Source organism: Monodon monoceros, unplaced genomic scaffold (assembly GCF_005190385.1).
Source record: "Monodon monoceros isolate NGI ecotype Baffin Bay Population unplaced genomic scaffold, NGI_Narwhal_1 Super_Scaffold_11, whole genome shotgun sequence".
Lineage (NCBI taxonomy): Eukaryota > Metazoa > Chordata > Mammalia > Artiodactyla > Monodontidae > Monodon > Monodon monoceros.
This window is the reverse complement of record NW_021703767.1, coordinates 48,186,546-48,207,742: the sequence shown is the minus strand read 5'-3', so window position 1 is coordinate 48,207,742 and position 21,197 is coordinate 48,186,546. Positions and strand designations below refer to the sequence as shown.

Sequence of the window (21,197 nt, the reverse complement as noted above, 5' to 3'; positions counted from 1 at the left end):
AATTTGTATCATGTACTTTTGTCTAAACAGTGCTCACATTTAAAGCTTAGTTTCAGACATAGGAATTAAATCATTACAATTTGTATGGTTCCGTGGATAGGGGGGCATATTTAATTTCTTAGTGTGAACTTACTACGGTTTAATGATAGTCCTTACCCTTTTTAGACATTTACAAGACTCTTCATTTCTTGACTTAATTTTATGTGCGAGTTTTACCTCCGAAGAATCTTCAGTGCTAAAAGAATTAACAAAATAGGCAAACATATTTGCATCTTTAAAATATATGTCTTAAATTTCAAGGAAATATATTTAGAAAATCTGGAACCTTATTTCCAAAACCACCTTCACTAGAGTAATCCAACGTTTCTTCCTTCAGCTCCTAAAACATCACGAGTTCATCGTCCACGTCCCAGACCTAAAACCACATCAAGCCCTGAAGCACCTCAGACCAAACTGGGTAAATGTGTTATTTCATGGTTTGAGGGGTAAGCCCTAGCAGCCTGTCCCAGTGGAGTCCCAAAGCAGTGCCTCCAATGGGAAGTAACAGCCTTCATGTTCCCTAAGAGTCAAGGCATTGAGGTGTGGTTAACAGCTGCTTCTTGGGTGAAGTTCTTGGTCTCTCTTATTTATAGCAAGATTGGCATAGTCACTCATGTTTATTTATTGCTATATCTACATTTAAACACGTTATCAACTTATTATAGCTGTGAGTACATAAACATAGGTATTTTTTTTCAGCTTCCAAGAAATGTAACAAGTTACTTTCACATATTTTTTTGTGTATATTGCCTAAACAGATTTTCCAAAGCTAGCTTCCATATGAGAATCAGAAAATCAAACACCTAGGAAAGGCTCATGTTGACCATACTAAGATTCATAGCAGAGTTCAAAGGTTGTGCCTATCTTCTGCAATGAATTATTCCTAGCTACAGGGACTGTTTGCTTTCTATGAATGCAAAACTTTAAAAAAATTGTCATTTGAAACTAATGTTTTGAAAGAAAAATTAAGACTTTCTATGTGTGTTTAAACTTTCTTGTGTTCATGTTGTTGCTTTTGGTTAGTTCCTGCTACTAGCTTTGAACCTGTTATTCATAGTTCTGAAGCTCCAGAAACAACATTAGGTAATGATTTTTGTGACCTCATTAAATGCTTTTACACTCATTAAAAACCCACTCCATCACTGTCATGGCCAGAGTTTCTCCCGCTTCCTCCGAGTGCTATTGTAATTCTATTTCATGCTTCATCTTTTACGTAGTCAGGATTCTTAATTAAGGTGCTACCTATTGCTTTTAACAGTTGTCCCTGGATCCAGCTGAGGAAATCTATCTTCCATGAAAACCCCTTTAACATTTCATTATATGATTCAGTGAAGAGTCTGAAGTCCAAATTGTTTGCCTTCTATTTGGTATTTAGATCTATAAAATGATAATAATTAAGTACCATGAAATTTCTCCGAGCAACTTACTTTCTGTAAGATTTTTGTGATATCCTCATTAATCTCTTCCTATTTTAAGGAATGAGGTTTCCCTGTTGTATTAAATTACCAAAAACAAGTTGCTTCCTGGAAGTGTCAATTCTAGTGAATCTAAGTTACAGCTCCCCCATCACTGATGAACTTGACTATTCCTTATTCTCCACAACAGTTTAACATTGGTTCTTAACCTTTACTAAGTAGGAATCTCTCTGAGTATCTAATTATACACATTAATACCTATATCTTTAAATTAACAAATTTTGGTCTCTAAAAGACCCTCAGTGATAAGGAACAAATTAGATTGGTAAAGTAAAATTTTTTCAAACTCAGCCAATAAACTCAAGAAAATCTAATATTTTACAAAACATTGGTACAGGTACAATGCTGTTGATGGTTTCTAGACCTACAAATACAATAGCAACTCAATATTTTCTTCCTTTAGTTTCAAATCATAGGGGAAGAAATCCTTCTCCTAAACACTAAATTTCCCAAAGCTTCACAGTTTAAAAATCAAGAAAATCTATGGTTTTCTGTTTAAGGAGTCCTTCCAGCCTATTGCAGTTGGGCCCCAAGAGTGACAGTGATGTGGCTTGGTAACTTGCATTTCCCACCTCTGTGCCCCCTAACAGAGAAGGTAGAATCTCTACAATTTCATGTGGACAAGAAGGTTCATGGTTGGAGATTTATATGGTAGCCAAATGCATAAGGATTCTCTCTGACAAAAGATGCATCTTATTCAATTCTCTTAGCCTTCTATTCCATTCATTTCTTTTTAAAATAGCACTGCTTCTTTGTCTTAGGTAAACAACCATTTCCTTGCCCTCTGTGGTCCCAGCACCACATTAGCAGTTGAGTAGGGTAGGGTGTAGAGCAGAGGAAGAGATCAAAAGTAAGGGCATGTTTTACCTCTTGAATAAAGTACAATATAATTGTGAAGAAAACCTGTTCTTGGGTTTTTCTTAGATAGAAGATAATTTGCTTATACAAAAGCAGCTTGTTTGGTAAAAAATTTAGAAAGAAAATATTTAAAGGAGTCAAGGATCTATGTTGGCTGATAGAGAATAGTTGAGCTTTGAAATTAAGTAGGATTTGAATTAGGGGTTGGAATGGTGGGAACAGCCAAATAAAAAAGTTTTGACACCTGTTGAGGGTACCCAAGGGGGTGGTCAAACTGGAACATAGAGTAAAACACTCCTAGATGATACTGAACATTTTGTTAATGATACTGTCATGAAACCAGCTGTAGGAAATACTTAGAAAGCCCTTGTGGGAAAATAGATTCAGATACAGTAGTCATTGAGAACCTCAGTTTTTCAAATAGGCTCTTCCTTTTTCTAGAAGGGTAGTTAAACTCAGGGATTAGCAAATCAGCAAATTTTTTTATTTGAAGAGTTAAATAGTGAATATTGCAGACCATTCAGTCTGTCACAGCTACTCAGTTCTGCTGTTGTAGCTTGTAGGTAACCAAAGCCAAGATGTAAGTGATATGTGAATACGCCTTGAATGATCTTAGGTTGTAGGTGTGGCTGTGTTCCAATAAAACTTTATTTGAATTTCATACCATTTTTACATGTCATAGATTATTACTCTTCCTTTAATTTTTTTTCAATCATTTAAAAATGTAAAAATCACTCTTAGCTCACAGGTCGGGAAGAGGGCTGGATTTGGGAGGACCATAATTTGCCAATCTCTGCTTTAAATAATGCATACTCTGCATTGCCTCTCCATAACCCTGTGATTCTGAAGGTCTATGTGTTGCTACCTGTGAAATAAATTATCCATAATTAGTTTGACATCTTAGACCCTCTTCTTTCAGCTCCCACTGAACTGCATACTCTTATTTTGAAACCAGTGACATCACCAAGCCTAGAAATGACACAAAGTCAACCTGGTAAATAGATTATTTAATCTATCTGGTACACCATGAGCTTCAGGGGGCATACCCCAAATGTTGTATTTCCAAATATTAAAAAATACAAAAGAATACACATTTAACAACTCTGTATATTGTACATGCTCCTTCCATGATTGCATACTGGTGTAAATTAGTAATACATTATTTCATGTTAATTATGTTATTCAACTGTATAGAAATACTTATCTTCATTTGGGTTTGCTCTGTGTAATATTAGAGAATAATCACATATCTGATTAAGTAGTCAACAGAACCACTTAGAAGAACTGATTTTATTCTTTACCTTTATTTTTCACTAAGTTACAGACTTGTGGTTCTCTTTAGTAATAAGCTAAACTTCTGCTCTGCTATGTGAAAAGAATGCTCATTCAATTGTGACCATTAATGAAGGAGAAAGTTCTCACTTCAGTAAAGATAACAAAATTTCACCTTACACAATATGAGCCTAAACATTATTGCCTTTCAAAATTAAAAACAAATTTTAAAGATCATGCTTTTCAATGCTATTGCAACTCTCTGACATTTATTTTGAAACACCAGATCTTATTTTTAACATAGGATTGTAATTTCTTTTCATTCCTTTTGTGTATCTCTTAATTAGCTAAATGGCATTTTGATGCTTATGTTGATGGAACAAGGTTCTATGGTTGTTAATGATAACTTATAATACTTATAAAATTCTGAATTCGGTTATTAGAGTTTCCTTTAGGGTTAATAGTACTATTATTATGGTAACGGCTGACACTGAGCACTTACAGGTACAAGGCACTTGTCTAAATACTTAGTTTGTATGAATTCATTCAATGCTCACAACAACCCATCCTTGATCAATTTTACCATTTTGTGTTTTTTGCTAGTTTCTGAAGTCCTGGAATCGGTTACATTTAGCACTGAGTCATCAAAGGAAGCTATAGGTAATAATGTTCCCCAATGGGAAGTCAGGTATATGTGCTTTTCCATCTCATTGTGGAAGTCATTTTGGGATGTCCTCATGCTTTATGACATTTCATGGCTCCTCACGTATTGCCTGTGCTCATCCAGTGAAACTTGACAGTCAAATGTTATATACAGCCCATTTTGCTAGTATCTGCTGTGTTGCTATGCAAGTTTCACAATTTCCTTGCTTAGTTTCCTCTCATTGTGAATGCACAATTTCATTTTTTAATATCTGATCACTTTTAATACAAATATGCACATCCTATTTTTCATTTTCATATTGTTTTTAGGATTCATCCCCATGCTTTCAAAGGACTCACTCTATGTCTTTTTCTCACTAGAATCCTTAAACAAAAATAAGGAAGTGAAATTATCTGCTTTGCTCCAGGTAGAAATCGCTGTAGACCCTGCCAGTTATCGTGTGTGTGTGTATGTGTTCCACACTGCACACTGCCTTCATTTCCTGCCTTCATTGTAGTCATCTTCATAATCTACCTAAATGTTATTTATTCTCACAAATCTATCTACTTAATTAACCTCTGTTTTAAAATTAAACAGTGTTACATTAAAGTGGGTGCTATGGGCTGTCCACCACTAACCCGCCATTCCCTGTTTCTTCCCTAGCACCAACTGAAATAGATTATGTATATTCCACTGCCAAAGCACCACTCAGGCCAGAGGAGTCAAAGACTGAAGGTGGTAAAGGTTTTCATGCTTCTATTCTTTTATTCAAAAAATTTTTAATTAGTATCACATTTCATGGAATTTGAAAGTTCAAGCTGGGGCACTTGATCTACAGTGGAATAGCTTTGAAGAGCTAGAGCTTCTAAAATTCTTGAATTCTTAAAATTAAAATGATAAGTGACTCTCTGAATACAGAAATTTCAGTTTCTCTGTGGTATCTAAATGTTGAGGCATAATAAATTTGACAGTTAATGACAGTTAAAACATAAATATTAGTTGGAGGATTAGGGTTATAGAATAGGATTTCCCTCTTGATTCTTTTTTCTTATCCTAATCCATTGTCCTATCTGTAAAAATGTGATGCAGATTCTCAAGAGAATGAGGTGTGTTGATATTCAAGAAAGAGATACTTGATTGTGGCCTAACATCTTAAGCTTTTTAAAATTGTTCTCCTTTGTTTTGATACAGTTGTGGAATCTATTACAAATGTGTCTGAACCACCTGAGATCACGCTAGGTAATGACATGCCCTGGCAGTTTTTGCCCTCATTGTCGCCATCACCTGAGAACCCAGGTTCTCCCTCATTGTGAATTCATGTTGCAACATCATTCTTTGTCATGGCAGTTAATTTTCTTTCTAGGTGCTTCTATTCATAACCATTGTCCAAAAAGTGTCTTCTCCCATTCAGCTTTGTATCTAGACCTTGATCTCTCTACTTCAGTCACTGAAACTGTCAAATCTAAAGTGTCTTTTTTCCTAATGTTAAACATTCTGCCAGCTTGGTATTACGTTGAATACTTCAGATAATATTTTTTGTATGATGATCCATTTATACCTTCTGCCCTAGCAACATACTTTCCATTAACACTCATTTCATCACATTCATTTACATGTTTGATTTTTTTCTTCATTAGTTAAACAAAATTCAATGCTGCTGAATGACTTATGCCTTAACATTTTAAATTTATTTTTCTCCTTATGGTTCCTCCTGAACCTATCTTTCTAGCACTGTTGGGGATGTACTAGTGTGGAGTGAGGATTTAAAAAGTAAGGCTATTGCTTACCTTGAAAGTATTTTGTAACCTGGCATCTCTAAGCAGCTTTTAAACTAAATGCATTATGAAGAAGTAGGAGTGCTATTTTGCTGTAGACTTGCAATTTGCTTTCTTTTTTTCTTTAAAATCCACTTGTTACCATCTGTTCTGTCATCTGTACTCAAGGTGTGTGAAGTGCTATAGTAACCCTGGGTACTTTCCTTCAATTACCGTAGAAACATCACCTCTGCCTTCCCAAACTGTAATCCTACCCAGCCCAGATGAGCCTCAGACCGAACCGGGTAAATACGTTATTTTGTGTTTCATGTAGAAGGTGAGTGTTTGCAGAACTTACAAGAATGGAAAGACAATATATATGGGCACTATTACTAGTTATCAAAAGCCCTAACTTAATCACTGCTCGCAGTATTTGACCCTACCTTTCTGATGCCCCACTCTTCCTTCTATCCATAATCTGTAGCCCGTCATATGGCAGTGTTGTGAACATTATTTAAGATATAACTGAAAAACACCTCTCAGCTACTCTGCAAGTCTTTCATATAGAAAATAGTAATGTTTCTGGGGAAGAACATTTATATTCTTTTTAAAATATAAATATCCCAATTTTAAATACTTTATCATCTCGACTAGTTTTACAAGGTCTGTGGTCATATAAAAACTATTTTAAGATAGTTAATTTGTTTAAGGATAACCAAAACCTCCAGAAATACTGGAGCATTCCACAAAAAGGGGTACAATTGGTCAGTCATCTTGTCATTATTCAGGTCCCTTACTACTTTCTACTGCTCCTTCCTGTGCCAGTTTGGCCATTTCACTGCATACAAATAAGAGAAACTGAAGTCAAACTGGTTACTTGGCAAGTCATAAGGGTTTACTTGATGGTGGAATTTGAAATATGGGAAAACAAATCATCAATGCGGATAACTAAATATTCTTCTTACAAGGGAAAATTTTCTCAATATCTGCAGGCTCTCTTGGAATGTCAGTTTATCATAAATAAGCCCAAACTTGTATTTTGATGACCATTAGACTATTTTATATGGCTCTATTTCCAAAGGAGATATGGATATTAATTTTATTCATTGTCCTCTAAAATGTCCTGTTAAATCCTGTTAATATCCTTTGCCTCTTAAACTCTACAGTTTAATTTTTACCAAAATTCCACACTGACTGCATTAACTGGATCTGTGTCAATTATCTCTAACTTTTCTAAAGTTTTGTTAAATAGCTTTAATCATTAATACGATTGAAATATTTAATCGTAGATACTATCAGTGATACTAATCTCATTCTGAATCATTTTTTATAGAATTGCCTCATGACATGCCTTTACCTGCAAGATGGTCTCTTATACCCTGGGGAAGCAAATAGCCTATCAGTACGAACTTCGGCAAGCAAAGCAGTTCAGAGTCAGAATATCACAAGACTAAGGACACCATAGAAATATAGAATGTTAGGGTTGGAAGGGCTCTTAAAAATCCTGTTACTGTTGATGAAGAACCCAATGTTGTAGACCGAGTGATCCGCAAAGCGAACTCTAAATCTCCCAGCTCCAGGCTCCTAAACCAGTGTAATCTCCAACATATCTTGTTCATCTCTCCACAGGCAAGAAGATTCCACTGAAACGATTGCATGCCTTGTATATTTTGACTAACTATCAGGAAGAAGTCCCTACAGACTCAGCTTCTTCTTTTATCTAATAACTCTTATTTTCAGCAAGCTTTTCTTAAGGTGCCTGAAACTCTGTGACCTTGAAAACCATTTTGTTTCTTCTTATCTCTCTTTATCCCAAACACACTGAACCCAACCAAACAAGGTATTTCCACAAGCTGCGATCTTTCATTTGATAATTCTTTTCCTCCAGCAGGATAAACTTTTAATTTTCTTGGTGAAGAAATAATTGATTTTTTACACTGAATGTCCTAGAACTTCTTTGGGAATTGCTCAGCAGAAGAATAACTTTCTTCAATAATGTATCCTTTCAATTTCTGTTCAATTTTTCTTCTTCAACATGACCAATAAAAATTGTGTTTTGTTTAACAAGATTATTTTTTTCCCATTAGCACTTACTATTAAGATACATTCATTTTCTAGGTATATTTGGAATGTAATGTGCTTTTTATTTAGAAGAAATTGTATCTCTTTGCACTTAAAATATTATACTGGGTTATTCCGATAAAACGATGTGAATTTATAATGATGAATTATTTTATTATGAAATTTATTTTTAACCTGTTTAATAGGTATTTGAAGTGGATATTTCTAAAATTCCAACAGTTTCATTTGCCAGCAGAATATCTTGGATATCTTTAATGTGCTGCCTTTTTTTTTCCATTATAATAAGAAAATTACCTTCTTATACTTTGTGGCTCTTTGGGAACTTTAATTGCTGTGTATTTAGGTCTTCAGTTACTCCACAAACATCTCTGAGATCCTAGAGGTTTAGGTACTGTGACTCTTGAAGACCTCAAGAGCTCCGAACCTATATCCTTTCTTTTAGTGCCCAAGGAGACACCGCGAGCTCCTCCCAAACCAAAAATATCTCCACGTCTAAGAATCCCACCAACACAGCCAGGTAAATACTTATTTTATATTCTGGCCTGAAAAGTTTGATGTTAGTGGAGTTACTCTGTTGAATTATAGCAAGTTAGGTTTTTAACCCTTATAAAATAAGACTTCCTTTGAAACCTAATAAATATTTACATTTATTTTTAGACTTTATCAAAAAGTATATTATTGGAGTAGCTTATTCCAGAAGCTTCCCTTTTGTTATATTATTTGAGAGGGGGATGGAGGAGAGTGGAATTTCTTAAAAGAGTAGCCTGCCTACTCCCTTCACTTCTCGCAGCTTGAGAAAACCTTCCATGGTCCTTGAATATCCTCCCCCTGCCAATCACCTAATTTTTTTTTCTTTCAGTCAATTTTATTTAACATTAGGTCATGAAGATTTTTAATATATATCCTCTCCTGTAAAATAATAACATAATATTGCTTTGGTTGTTTTGCTAGGAATTTTGGGAAGGACCTAAACAAGAGTCATTATAAACTATTTTTTATTCTGTTCAAGAAGCTCTTACTTGAATGATTGAATGATTAACTCTAACCCTAACTTCTCAACCAAGATCTTGTCCAGTTCCTCTGACTGTTTTGGCAGATCTCCATTTCAGGCTACCATAAAATTGACATGCCTCAAAGAAAGCTCATCTTTCCCTCCTTTCAGTTTCTCATTTATATCTGTTGCAGATCCTGAGCATTTTACATCGATTTTTATCCTCTTCCTCATCCGGCCTCTGCAGTCCATCAGTTTTTCCAGACATCTCTAACATTGGTCCCTACTCCAAGCATATACCCAGTCATGCCTAGTCTATTGTCATGAATCAACTGATCCCCTGTCTCTCTTCTCTCCTAATTTAAAATTGTACCACCCTTGGTGCTTAAGTGGCTGATTAATTCATTTCATCAGTTAGTCACTTAACAACTACTTATTGCATGCTGACCTCACACCAGACAATGTGCTAGACACTGGGAATGTGAAACAAAATTTCATCCTTCTGTAGTCAAGGAAGTTATAGTCTAGGCCAGTCCCCTAAATCTAAATTTATTTTTTATACATGGCCCACTTCCAAAAAGCATATGAAGTGCACCTACCCAATTTACTAGGAAAGGAACCCTAACTATGACCAGTGGTCTGGGGAAAGGAAAATGTTAGCAGCATCAAAATTATGCTTGATCTAGGTAGTAGCTCTGAATTACCAACACAAATTCTTTAATCATATCTCAGTATCCCTACTGAAAGAAAAAAACTGTAGATGTGGGGATGGTCTTTAATATCTGAGAGGTATTAACACTTCCTTTAATATTTCTGAGAGAAATTTTACCTATTACTTTTTCTTTGAAGGAAAACTCCTTAAAAAACAGTTCCATTTACTACATCTAGCTAATGATTTTAAATCTGCTTTAATGTATTTTAAAATGTGTTTTTATTTAATTACTAAAACTTTGCTAAAAAATAGTATGGGTGTGATATGTAAGTAGATGAAGGTACCAAAGCAACAATCATCTGAAAGAATAAGAAATTTAAAATAATAACAAGAAATAAATTTGAACTATTAATATATAAGAAATACTGGGAAAAATAATTGATGATTAGTGAATAAGTAATGAATAATAGAATAAGAATAAAAACAAAGCAAGTATATTAAATTTGTGGATAGGAAACTAAAATCTAACTTTAAGAAATCAGCAGATAAAATCACGAGAAGAAGCTCTCAACCTTTTATGTGAATATAAAGCATAGAACAAATGAGGCAGAAAAAGGAGAAATGGAAAGAAATAAGAAAGCATAAAACAATGAATGATGGAAAATAAGAGAAAAGATGAGAAACAAGAAGTGCTGGAAGTTAAGACATTGAGGATATAAAGTCCTCATTAGTAACATTTTAAAAAGTAAAGGAGATATGAACTAAGAAGGAAGACTTATTCATAATTTTATCTTTTTGAGCCGTACTCTGCACTTATAAAAATACAATATAGTAAATCAGGAGCTTACTCTAATTTCCCATTATGACACTGTATTCTAAGTTTCAACTTTGTTTGATTTTGATTTAGACCTTTAGCTAACCTTCAGAATGGATAGATGCATACGCTCAGTGGTTCACTCTCACTCTGAAACCCTAGAGTGACTGCAGACTATAACAAGAGAGCATCCTGATTCTGTCCCAACTGAGCAAACTCCCAGCCCATCAGCATCTCCCCTAGAAAGTAGCTACAATCCAAACACTTCTAGCTTTGTCAGGGCAACCTAGTGTAAGGGGACTATTTGGAAAATTGATCATGAAAATATGCACTCTACTTATTCCTCTTAAAAGTGGGTGAAATTAGGATCTCTCTTACCCAGGAAAATATGAGCTTTACTTAATAGATCCCAGCAATACCCTAGGTTTGTATAGTCTTTCAAGGATATTTGTGTATGTATACATATGTATCACTCAGTAGTTCAAAAACAAATATTTAAACCCTAGTAGTACTCCCTCCTTACCCCTGGCTAACTGTTGTGAATTTCAAAAGGCCATTTGAATGGGAGAATGTTCTGTTCATACGTGCAATATCAATATCAAATGCAAATTATTATTGTTGGGCTATAAGGGCATCATCTAACAATAGTGTGCACAACTTAAAGAGCAATGCAATGTATTCATCTACCACTATTCTCAGAATGAAATTCTGTAATTGGGCATGCCACCTCATTTATACTTAAACTATGTTGATAAATGAGATAGCAAAAGTTAAATTTACTATATTTGGCATTTGAGGGGATAGTGGGATCAAAAATTTGGAAGAAACCATCAAGAATATTTCATCATTAAAATACAGGTTTGATTTTTAGATTCCTATGTTCATAAGTGATAATGAACAGTCCTGTTAATGATTTTATATCTAGAAATCTTATAACCATCAAAATTGCCCCTAATTCTTGAGGGGGCAAACAATGTGAAAAACAAAATATACTCAGATCCTTCAATGTCAAATTTGTAAAGATTCTCCAGAAGCAGAAACAGATATTTATAGGGGTATAGCTTTCACATCATTTTGACATTTCACACTTAATTCTCACAATCACCCTTTCAGTTAGGACCGGCTTATTAATTCCACCTAAAAAAATGAGGAACAAGTTAAAATGTGACCTGCAGAGCTGGGATATAGCGAGCCCAAGTGTTGGGACCTAGCAGTCATGTCTGGACCTCAGTGTTCAGGTTTTGTCTCTGGTGCTTAATGATCACGTGACCCCAGGCAAATAGCTTTAAAGTGAAGCTGATAATTCCTTCCTCTCAGCAGTATGGTGAGAATCAAAGGGCATAATCCTTATGAAAGTACTTTTGAAATTGTCAAATGAGCTATAAATAAAGTAGACCTTTTTTTCTTCCCCCTGGTATCTATTACATTTGCACCTTGTTACTCCAAAGGAACAGCTGTGGAAAGACAATTTTGGTTTGTGAACATGTCATTTAAAGGTTTATTTAGAGCCTAACAATTGCCGGGGATGTAGAATGCGAGCCCACCCATTCCATTCCGTTGCCCACTTCTCTTTCTGCTGTTCTGAGCTGACTTTAAGCTGCTCTTTTCCATACTTCATGGGCTCCCATTCTGACTTCACTGAATTCGTCTTCACAGAAAGACATGGGGATGGGTTTAAGAAGTCAAGCAAACTTCCACAAAAGTAGAGCACTCTTGCATTAATTAAATTGCTATCTCTTCTGAAATGATGTTTTAAAAAAATTATTCATCCTGTTCTTATGCTTAGTCAAATTTTGCTGTTTCTCAGATTTCATTTTTCTTAAAGTATCTGGAATTCTAACTGATCTATTTTTAGAGCTTAAGGTTTATTTTTCCATCTAAATGCCATTTCAATACTTTTTTAAAATCAGTAATCAGTCTTATACTTTGTCATACCTTATGTGTTAAGCAAGACTGGGAGATGCTAAAACCAAATGACTCATGATCCGAGCTCTCTCTTTCAGCTCCTAAGGTGTTCCAGCATGTTACTCCGAAGCCAAAGACATCACCAAGTCCAGAAGTGTCCTATACTCAGCCTGGTAAATGCTTTATTTCATGTTTAAGCCAAATGCATTCTACAGTCACACTCTGCTACAATGAAACATGAGGACTGATGGATGTGAGGTCCATGTTTCACTTCTGTTCAGGTACCGCGTTGATCATGCATGATATAGTCATTTCAAAGTGTTCATAAGAGTTATCTAAGTGCTCATATGGTAAGCCATTGATATAATCCAAAGGCAGAGAATTATGCCAAGGGTAGAATGCTTCTTCTAGAATTAAAATTCTCTTATTTTTTGACTTCCAAAAAATAACCTACCAATGTTAACTATGCTGTGCTCATGTTTCACCAAGATAAAATAAAGAATTGGGGATTTTCCCACAAAAATGATAAAATGATGTTTTACAAATGGAGGAAATGATGTTTAACCATTTTCTTGGGTTCAAACATTTTACACTACCCAGTATTGAGGGTCTTTTTCTTTTTTTTCCTTTTAAATTCTATTTTACCCATTCATGGAGCAGTTGCTTGAGTCAAGAAATTTGTTTCACACAGGAAAACTGATTGCTTTAGCTACAGATCAATTTCTTGCCTGTCATTTGAGAAGGCTTTTTGCCCCTTTATGGGAGGAATAATCTCGTGTTTGTGGGAGTAGTCAAGGTAGGGACTGCAAGGACCCAGACGTTTCTCTAGATCCTCAAGTGACCGTACAAAGCTGCTGTTAGCTTCACTAATTAGTTCACTGTTGGTTCACTAATAAGCCAAACCAAGTTTTTAACTAGAGTATCTGAGAAATACAATAAGTTCCCCCCCTCTTTTTTTTAAGGTCCAGTTATTATAAATTCTTAGATGGTCCTGGAAGCATATAGAACATTCCTAGAACCAAAGGGTTTCTGAGCTGTAGCTTGAAATGATGGCATTTTGGAGGCAAGTGAATTCACTTGCTATCATGTTTTCCAGGTTGTATAAGCGCAGGGTGTTACTGTCGCTGTGGGATGGCTAGCTTGTTGCAGGTGGTGATAGGCTGAAAAGAGCCTCTTTTGCCCTGAAGTCTAGACTTTAAATTAGTACTGCTAAATGCAACAGTCAATATTATAAATGCCAATAAGGAAAAAGCTGATCTTCCCACTTGCAAAAGGTCAGCTTCTTGTTTTCAACTGAGGAAAAAATATGTAACAGAAATGAAGTCATTGCAGATAACAACAGTAGATATGAGTGATTATATTCACTTTTCGTTAGAGAAAGCAATACTATTGGTCCTGATATGACATAATCTCATTAAACCAATATATCTAATAGTTCAACTTTTTCTTTTTTAAATGTCTACTATTTGCCTTAATTCCATCAACACCTTCTTTTTCACAGACACTCTGATGTGTACATTTGAGCCCTGGAACAACAGCACAAACGCTCTCTCTGGAGACTTCATTGAGCTTATTCTATTGACTCTCCAGTTCCAAATGTTCAGATTGAATTCTGTCTCTAAACCTAGTGTTGGTCCTGCCATTGTGTCCATCAGGGGTTCCCCTATTGCTCCAGGGGTGTGACGCTACGGGAAGAATCACAGGCAATCCTTACTACTATTTAATGTTCTCCCAAGTGTTTTAACAGACTGGATTCAAACAGTCTTGGGGTTGTATCTAGGCTCAGGTTTGCATCCTAATGAGCCCACAACCTTGTTTACTGGCTCCTCAGAAAACAGGGTAAATTACATATAAACTTAATGTGTACTTGTACCTCTATCCTTTTTATAGAGATAGACGCTCTATAAAAATGTAAAAAGTAGTACTGAAATCAGGACATAGTTATGTTTTAACACAATGTTTATCTCAAAATTTATACTGAGAGATATCAGAAGTGACAAAACTGAATTTTTAGACCGGGACCAAATAAGTCAGTCTCGGATTATCTGTACAGCTCTTTCATTCTATAGATTCCTAGGTATAACACACGTTTCATCCAGTTAGGCCTTTAGAAAATATCTTTCAGTCACTCAGTTGAATTATCTACAACACTTAATGAGGAATCTAGACAAACTGAGCCCACACATCATGTCCAGAACCAAAACAGAACTGGCTTTTCTTTTGATCTGCCTTGGAGGAATGCTTTTGAATTCAGAGCAAAGGACCTGCCCTGATGCCTGGCTCAACAGAGCTGTGCCTTCTTTGTAGATTTGTTTCTGTACCAAGGGCTGTCTTGGCTTTGTTGGAACTTCTGTCACCACAGAAGTATTTGGATAGACTTCAGTCATCGGGAGCAAACAAGGGGCAAAAACGTTTAGATTTCAGCAGGCTATCCAATCCTACAAATGTTCTGTAACTGCTCTCTTGGGCAAATTCTAATTTGCAGTCACACATCAGCATTTTTGCAGTTAGGAAAGAAGAGACTAATGCTAAAATGTCTTTTGGAGATGGAATTGCTAGGATGTAGACAATGACTGAATGGTGTTATGGAGAGAAGGATGACACTGTGATTTCTAGCTTGGGCAGGTGGTAGATGATAATACCATTAACTAAGGCAGGGAACACAGAGGGAGGAATGAAGGCTTGTGTTTGTACATGCTAGGTTTGGAGGGCCAGCAGGACTGGTGGTTAAAATGTATTTTTGGATATCTATAAACAGAGGTCGATATTTAGGATGTAGATTTGGGAGTCATGTGTCTACATATAGAAGGTTCTTAAATCTTGTGAGTGAATGACATCGTCCAGGAGAAAGTACAGACAGAAAATAAGAGATCAGAGATCAAAGTCGTAGGGGACACAGTTATATTTCAAGAGTGGACAGAGGAAGAGGAGCCATCAGAATTTGCTGTCAAAAGATCCAAGTAGCAGGAAAGAGGGACTCGAGAGGCAAGACAGGGAAGGGCAGCCGTCAATGACAGTGAGGTGGACAGGTGTCAGAAGAGCTGTTGGACTTGACAGTGTGGGTCCAAAAGCCTGCATCTGAAACCTGTGGGCCACTGCTTCAGAATTCAGCAATTTTCAGACTTTGGCAAGGTAAAACAGCACATAGACCGTCGATTACAAGCATATTCATAAGTCTGCAGTGGGAAGTATGAACAGTCACACTACTCAGGATGAATAAAAACTGCAAATAGCCTCAGGTCAGTTCTAGTCAGGTTTTACTGTCAAATAAGTTAAGAAAAAAAAAACACTTTCTGTCTTCAGAGCATTTTGAACTTCAGAACTATGGATGAGGCCTCATGGATCTGTGGGTGCGGGAGTAGGTGCAGGAGATCAGGAAGCCAGTCCACAGTGAATGGAGAAGATGCAGTTAAGAGACCAGGAAGCAGAGGCAGATAGAGTTTTTAGAGGAAAGGAATAAGAGCAAGAAAGGGATGGTTTGAAGGGGAAGCCATGTCAAGGAAATGGTTATTAATGTTAGGATGTTGGAGCATTTCAGCTGTTTTATAGGTGGAGAGGGAGAAACTCATGGATAAATAAATATGGACTAATGGAGAAAAATAGAAGGTAATAGAAATAATGGAAAGCAAAAGGCCCCAGAGGAGATGGGAGGGAAGGTGACCCAAGAGCACAGGTAAAGCTCTGAAAGTGGTCTCTGAAAGAGCAGGAAACCTGCTTCCTCTCAAACTGGACCTTAGGGTACAAGGTTAGCATAAAGGAAGAGGGAATCTGGAGGTGAAAATGGTGTGTGGTCTATGTGTGTTACTTTTCTAAGAGACTCTCTTTGTAGCCTATTGCAGGGGTAAACCTTACTGAAGATTCCTTATTCCACCATCTCTATCAGAGAGCGACACCTTCATTCTCTCATCTACTCTGGCAAAACATTCATGCGTATTCATTTACATTTGTCCATATTGGACATTTCCACTCACAATTGTCTCACGTTAGTTGAATTGTTCTTTGGAAACGTGCCCTTTATTCAAAAAGACAGTTAATATAACTGTTAAGTTAATTGGTTATTTAATATAAATGGTAAATTGGCCTATACAAATGGGTCTAAATATAATAATGGTAAGTAATCTTATAAAGAAGTCAAAACTGCCTTCTTAATACATTCTCATGATTTACACTGATAAGTTTCCTCCAGCATGGAAGATTTTGGTTTTAAGAATCATTCTCTTATTCAATTAAATATACGGAGGAATGCCACATTGGGAAAAAGAAAAAAACAACTTTGCATTTGTTGGAGCTGCCGTTGACCAAGAAAGAGAATGATTCATATCCCTTTCCTGTGAATATTTCTAGTTCTTTCCTTTCCACTGATTTCACCTGCTTTAGAACGTCTGGCATGGCAGTTATTAAATCATCCCTTCATGGTTAGAAAGTGCCAGTTGCAGCAGCAGGGATCCACATTAGTCTAAATTCCTCAGGAAACTAAGGCAGGCAGTGAATCATGTATTTACAGTATATGGTGGATTTATTGGTAGCACATTTCTTTTTAGCTTCTCCTTTCCTTAATCCGGCTCCTCTCTGTATAGTCTAGCACTGCAACCAATTAGGATGTTTATAAACTCAGACTGCTCTGTATAGCTGTGACCTTCTCAGACGCACACCAAAATGCCTTCTCCCTCACCCTCCAGATAACAGTTAGTTTGATTTACAACTGGAAATTCCTCATATTTTACCACTTCAGTCCTTAAAAATACTACATGGCAAAGGTGAAGTGTTCACTATGGTGATGGGTTTTCTTTAACTTTGTGCACCACTAATCTTTTTGAAGTTACCTTTTTTAAAAAAAAAGTCCAGATATCAAGTTCCCCTGGTGGTTACCCTTTAGCTCATAGAAGTTCTAATGGAGTCACATTTCGTTTCAGTGGACCAAATTCCATGACTGTGATTTCACTCGCACTTGCTTAGTGGCCTAGACTAAGAACAGATGTGATGTGCACGTTAAATGTGATCCCAAAAGCCATAAAAGAGAATGAACGTCCATCTTATATAATCTGTTTCTACACTAATGATAAAGTGCTGCTTGTCCACCTCATGGTACAAAAGTTTTCTTCATCTTTCTCAGAGGCAGAGTTGTAGCCTGAATCCTAATTTTTCTCCTCCAGCACCATATAAGATGCAAGAAAGTTACACTGCATACCTAAGGGTATTTGTGAATTTGGTGTGGTAGGAAAGCTTTTCAGTGAGTGAGTAGGGTTGACAAGGACCTCCTTTTAGGGAAACTGAGTTAAAGAAATACGTCATCTTGCTCCTGAAAGGAGATTTGCCATAGAAATCTGGTACTAACAATAGGCAAATCACCCTGGTATTTTCCCCAATGAGAGATAAGGTATCAAATTCCCAGCCTACCATTTTATTTTGCCGAAGTAGAACTGGACACAGGCATTAAAAATATACTGGATATCAGGACTGAACGTGATTATTGTTTAGCGTATATTTTTCTCCTTTGTTTTCATGTTCTCATATGTCAGGAGGCCCTAATACCTATACTTAATACCTATTATACTAGAAGCCATATCACTAAGAATGACAAAAATGGCAACATTTATCTAACATTTACTATGTAACAAGCACTGTCATAAACTTTACATTCGGTATCTTCTAATGAGTGACTGATCCTTCCTGCTTTACTTTCTCCCCATAATAACTGTTAGTGCCTTTTAGAATAAAACTTTGTTCTTCCCTTAGATATTCAAGAGTTTTGCCTTTCTTCCTGTTTTCCTCAATTTGTAGGCCATTTCTTTTTCTTTTTCTTTTTTTTGGTACGTGGGCCTGTCACTGTTGTGGCCTCTCCCGTTGCAGAGCACAGGCTCAGCGGCCATGGCTCACGGGCCCAGCTGCTCCGCGGCATGTGGTATCTTCCTGGACCAGGGCACGAACCCGTGTCCCCTGCATCGGCAGGCGGACTCTCTACCACTGCGCCACCAGGGAGGCCCAGGCCATTTCTTTAAGATAATGTATTTTCTATTGCTGTCAGTGGAATTTTAGCAGGAATATCAAATGGCAGCTATAACCTCTTCAGACAAAAACTGACCTATTGAAGACAACTTGAGGGAGACCTACCTCCTTGTGTTTAATTACATTAGTTTTTTCTTCCTTTTTTTTCCCTCAACAGAATCTTCGAAATGACCTGTGACCAACTTTGTTTTACTGCCATTAGAACCTTTCCTACACGCTGACATTTTTCCATTTCAGAAAGATGGCCCTCTTCTTGGCTTAGCCCTTTAGCCATTGTGAAAACATCTTTGCTTCATTCATGCTTCCCAGGGTTTTAGGTCTATGGGTTAAGTTTCACTCCAAGTATGACATTTAGAGTGCACAGTGTTTTATAATCTTTTTCTTTCAGTTCCAAGAGATGTGCTCCTTCCCCATAAACCAGACCCTGAAGCCTCTCAGAGCGAACCTGGTAAATGAATTGTTTTATTTTCCCAGTTACGAAGTGTATTTTTCAAAAAATATTCTTGAGGTAAATATATTTTTGGAACGATTGTGATGTGGAAGAAGTTCAGAGAAAATTATGGATAGAAAATGTGTATTTCTTTTGGGGAGGTTTAATCATACAATCTGCTTGACAAATTTTTCCCCATGAGAGAATAGTGTAGAATTAGTTTATTTTCCCTGAAAGTATTTTTGTTGAATAGAAAATCATGCTAAAGTTATAAGATATAATTATTACCTGAGCCAACCATTTTCACCTTCTTTCAGAATGTAAATATTGCTACATTCCAAATGTGGGTACACTTTTAAGTTAAAAATATGGGTGCCTAATCAAATTTTCCTCATAGTGACAGTGAACGAAAACTTTAAAGTTTTAGTTGAACTAAGTTCCCTGGGTGTCACCTAAGGTATAGAATTTTCTCGTATTTATTATGATTCTAAGAGAATGTTTAAATGTTCAAACGGGTGCATTGTAGAGACACAGAAACTGGGTTTACTTCACCAGGTAGTAATTCTCATAAATATATTTCTTTGGTTTGCTTTTGGCCTAGTTCTGCAACCTGTTACCTTTAGAATTGATCTGCCAGAGACAACACTAGGTAATGGTTTTCCCATTTGACCCACTCTAATTATTTTCCTGGCTGCCATCAAGATTGCAGGTCTTTCTCAAATGATCACATTGAAACATCATCTGTCCTCAGTCCTCTTCGTTGTTTCATTCTCATTATTTTTACTCTTTCCAAAATAGAAAGGCAGTGGTTTCAAAATAGAAGGGCAATGTTCTAAAGGTTTGCTCTGAAGACCAACTTAAGACAGCTCACTACCGAGCCCATTCTCACCTACCTCATTTGTCTCTGTGTTCAGAATGATTCCACCTTACTCACGCCCACCTAGTTAACTTTTTCTGTTGGTTTAGTGGTTCTCAGCTGTGGTGTTATAACCCACTAACATGCTGTGGAAGATGCTGGCAAGTAATTATTATTAATATTGGTCAAAATACTAAAGTTTGCCACCGGTTTATTTTTAAAAATAAACTTGAGCAGACGCCAGGTGCTTGCCACAGTGATGATATTCTCTCTCCTGTTGTAATCCTATGTGCTCTCTTGGATGGGAGAGCTGCAGCTGACAGACCAAGGACCATGTCTTACCCACACCATGTCTTACCCACACCCGCTATGGTCATAGAGTATGTCAAGCACTGAATGTCATTTATTATCTATCCTGGTGGAAAAAACAGTTGAGAACCATTATTCTATGTTCCACAGTCATCTTCCTGAAGGTTCTATGCACACTTAACTTTCTTCTTCCTGACTCACTTAATGTTTTCTGTTTTTCTATTTCAAATAAAGGAATCTCATGTAATATTATTCTGGCCGGGTGCTGGCTTTTGAATCTAAAGATTGACAACCTTGGTACTTGTCTTTTCAGCTCCTTTAGAGACACGAGGCAGCCCTTTCATTCCTATGATTTCACCGAGTTCTAGTCAAGAGGAACTACAAACCACTCTGGGTAAATTTTGTTTTACTATTTCAGTCTATTGAGGACTTAACATTTTAGGAATTGCCTTAAAGTAGCCATATGTACATTTGTGTTCATAGATTTCCAAACCGCAGAGGGTCTCTTTTTATCATTATAAAAAAATACCCATTTCACTTGATTCTTTTACATTAACTGTATATTTGTCCTTCTAATATTTATGCTGATTTCTAATATAAAATGAGAATATCTTGAAACATCTTGACAAAATTCCAATTATTATTATTATTATTTTTGTGGTACACGGGCCTCTCACTGCTGTGGCCTCTCCCGTTGCGGAGCACAGGCTCCGGACACGCAGGCTCAGCGGCCATGGCTCATGGGCCCAGCCGCTCCACAGCATGTGGGATCCTCCTGGACCGGGGCACAAACCCGTGTCCCCTGCACTGGCAGGCGGACTCCCAACCACTGTGCCACCAGGGAAGCCCTCCAATTATTTTTTTAAAAAAGAATCTTCCCAAAGTATATCAATGCTATATTCTTTTGTTGCTTTTTCCATATTTGGAACTGCATTTTGGAAGACAAATTTCATCTAGTATTTGAATATCTTTTGGGGGCTAACTGCAATGCCAAGCAATAGGAATTCCAAAATAAAACTGTTTTTAAAGGTTACCCTGGAGAGCTCGCCATCTGATATGAAGACAGGATTTAGCAGTAGCTGTTCTTCCTCTGTGCTACCCAGTGTTCTAC

At 36.6% G+C, this 21,197-nt stretch overlaps 1 protein-coding gene across 3 annotated transcripts in view; it reads left to right on the top strand.

Moving 5' to 3' along the window:
• ABI3BP (ABI family member 3 binding protein) overlaps positions 1 to 21,197 on the top strand; it is a 262,119-nt gene that overhangs the window by 182,428 nt on the left and 58,494 nt on the right. For 2 of the 3 annotated variants that reach the window (XM_029213847.1, XM_029213848.1), the window contains exons 19-22: positions 8,566 to 8,640; positions 12,584 to 12,658; positions 18,880 to 18,939; positions 20,400 to 20,480. In XM_029213847.1, the coding sequence (XP_029069680.1) occupies positions 8,566 to 8,640; positions 12,584 to 12,658; positions 18,880 to 18,939; positions 20,400 to 20,480 (291 nt within the window). Of the gene's footprint in view, positions 1 to 376; positions 458 to 1,062; positions 1,123 to 3,291; positions 3,367 to 4,247; positions 4,305 to 4,950; positions 5,023 to 5,478; positions 5,527 to 6,280; positions 6,347 to 8,565; positions 8,641 to 12,583; positions 12,659 to 18,879; positions 18,940 to 20,399; positions 20,481 to 21,197 lie in introns of all 3 variants that reach the window. The other variant, XM_029213849.1, reaches the window with a different exon arrangement.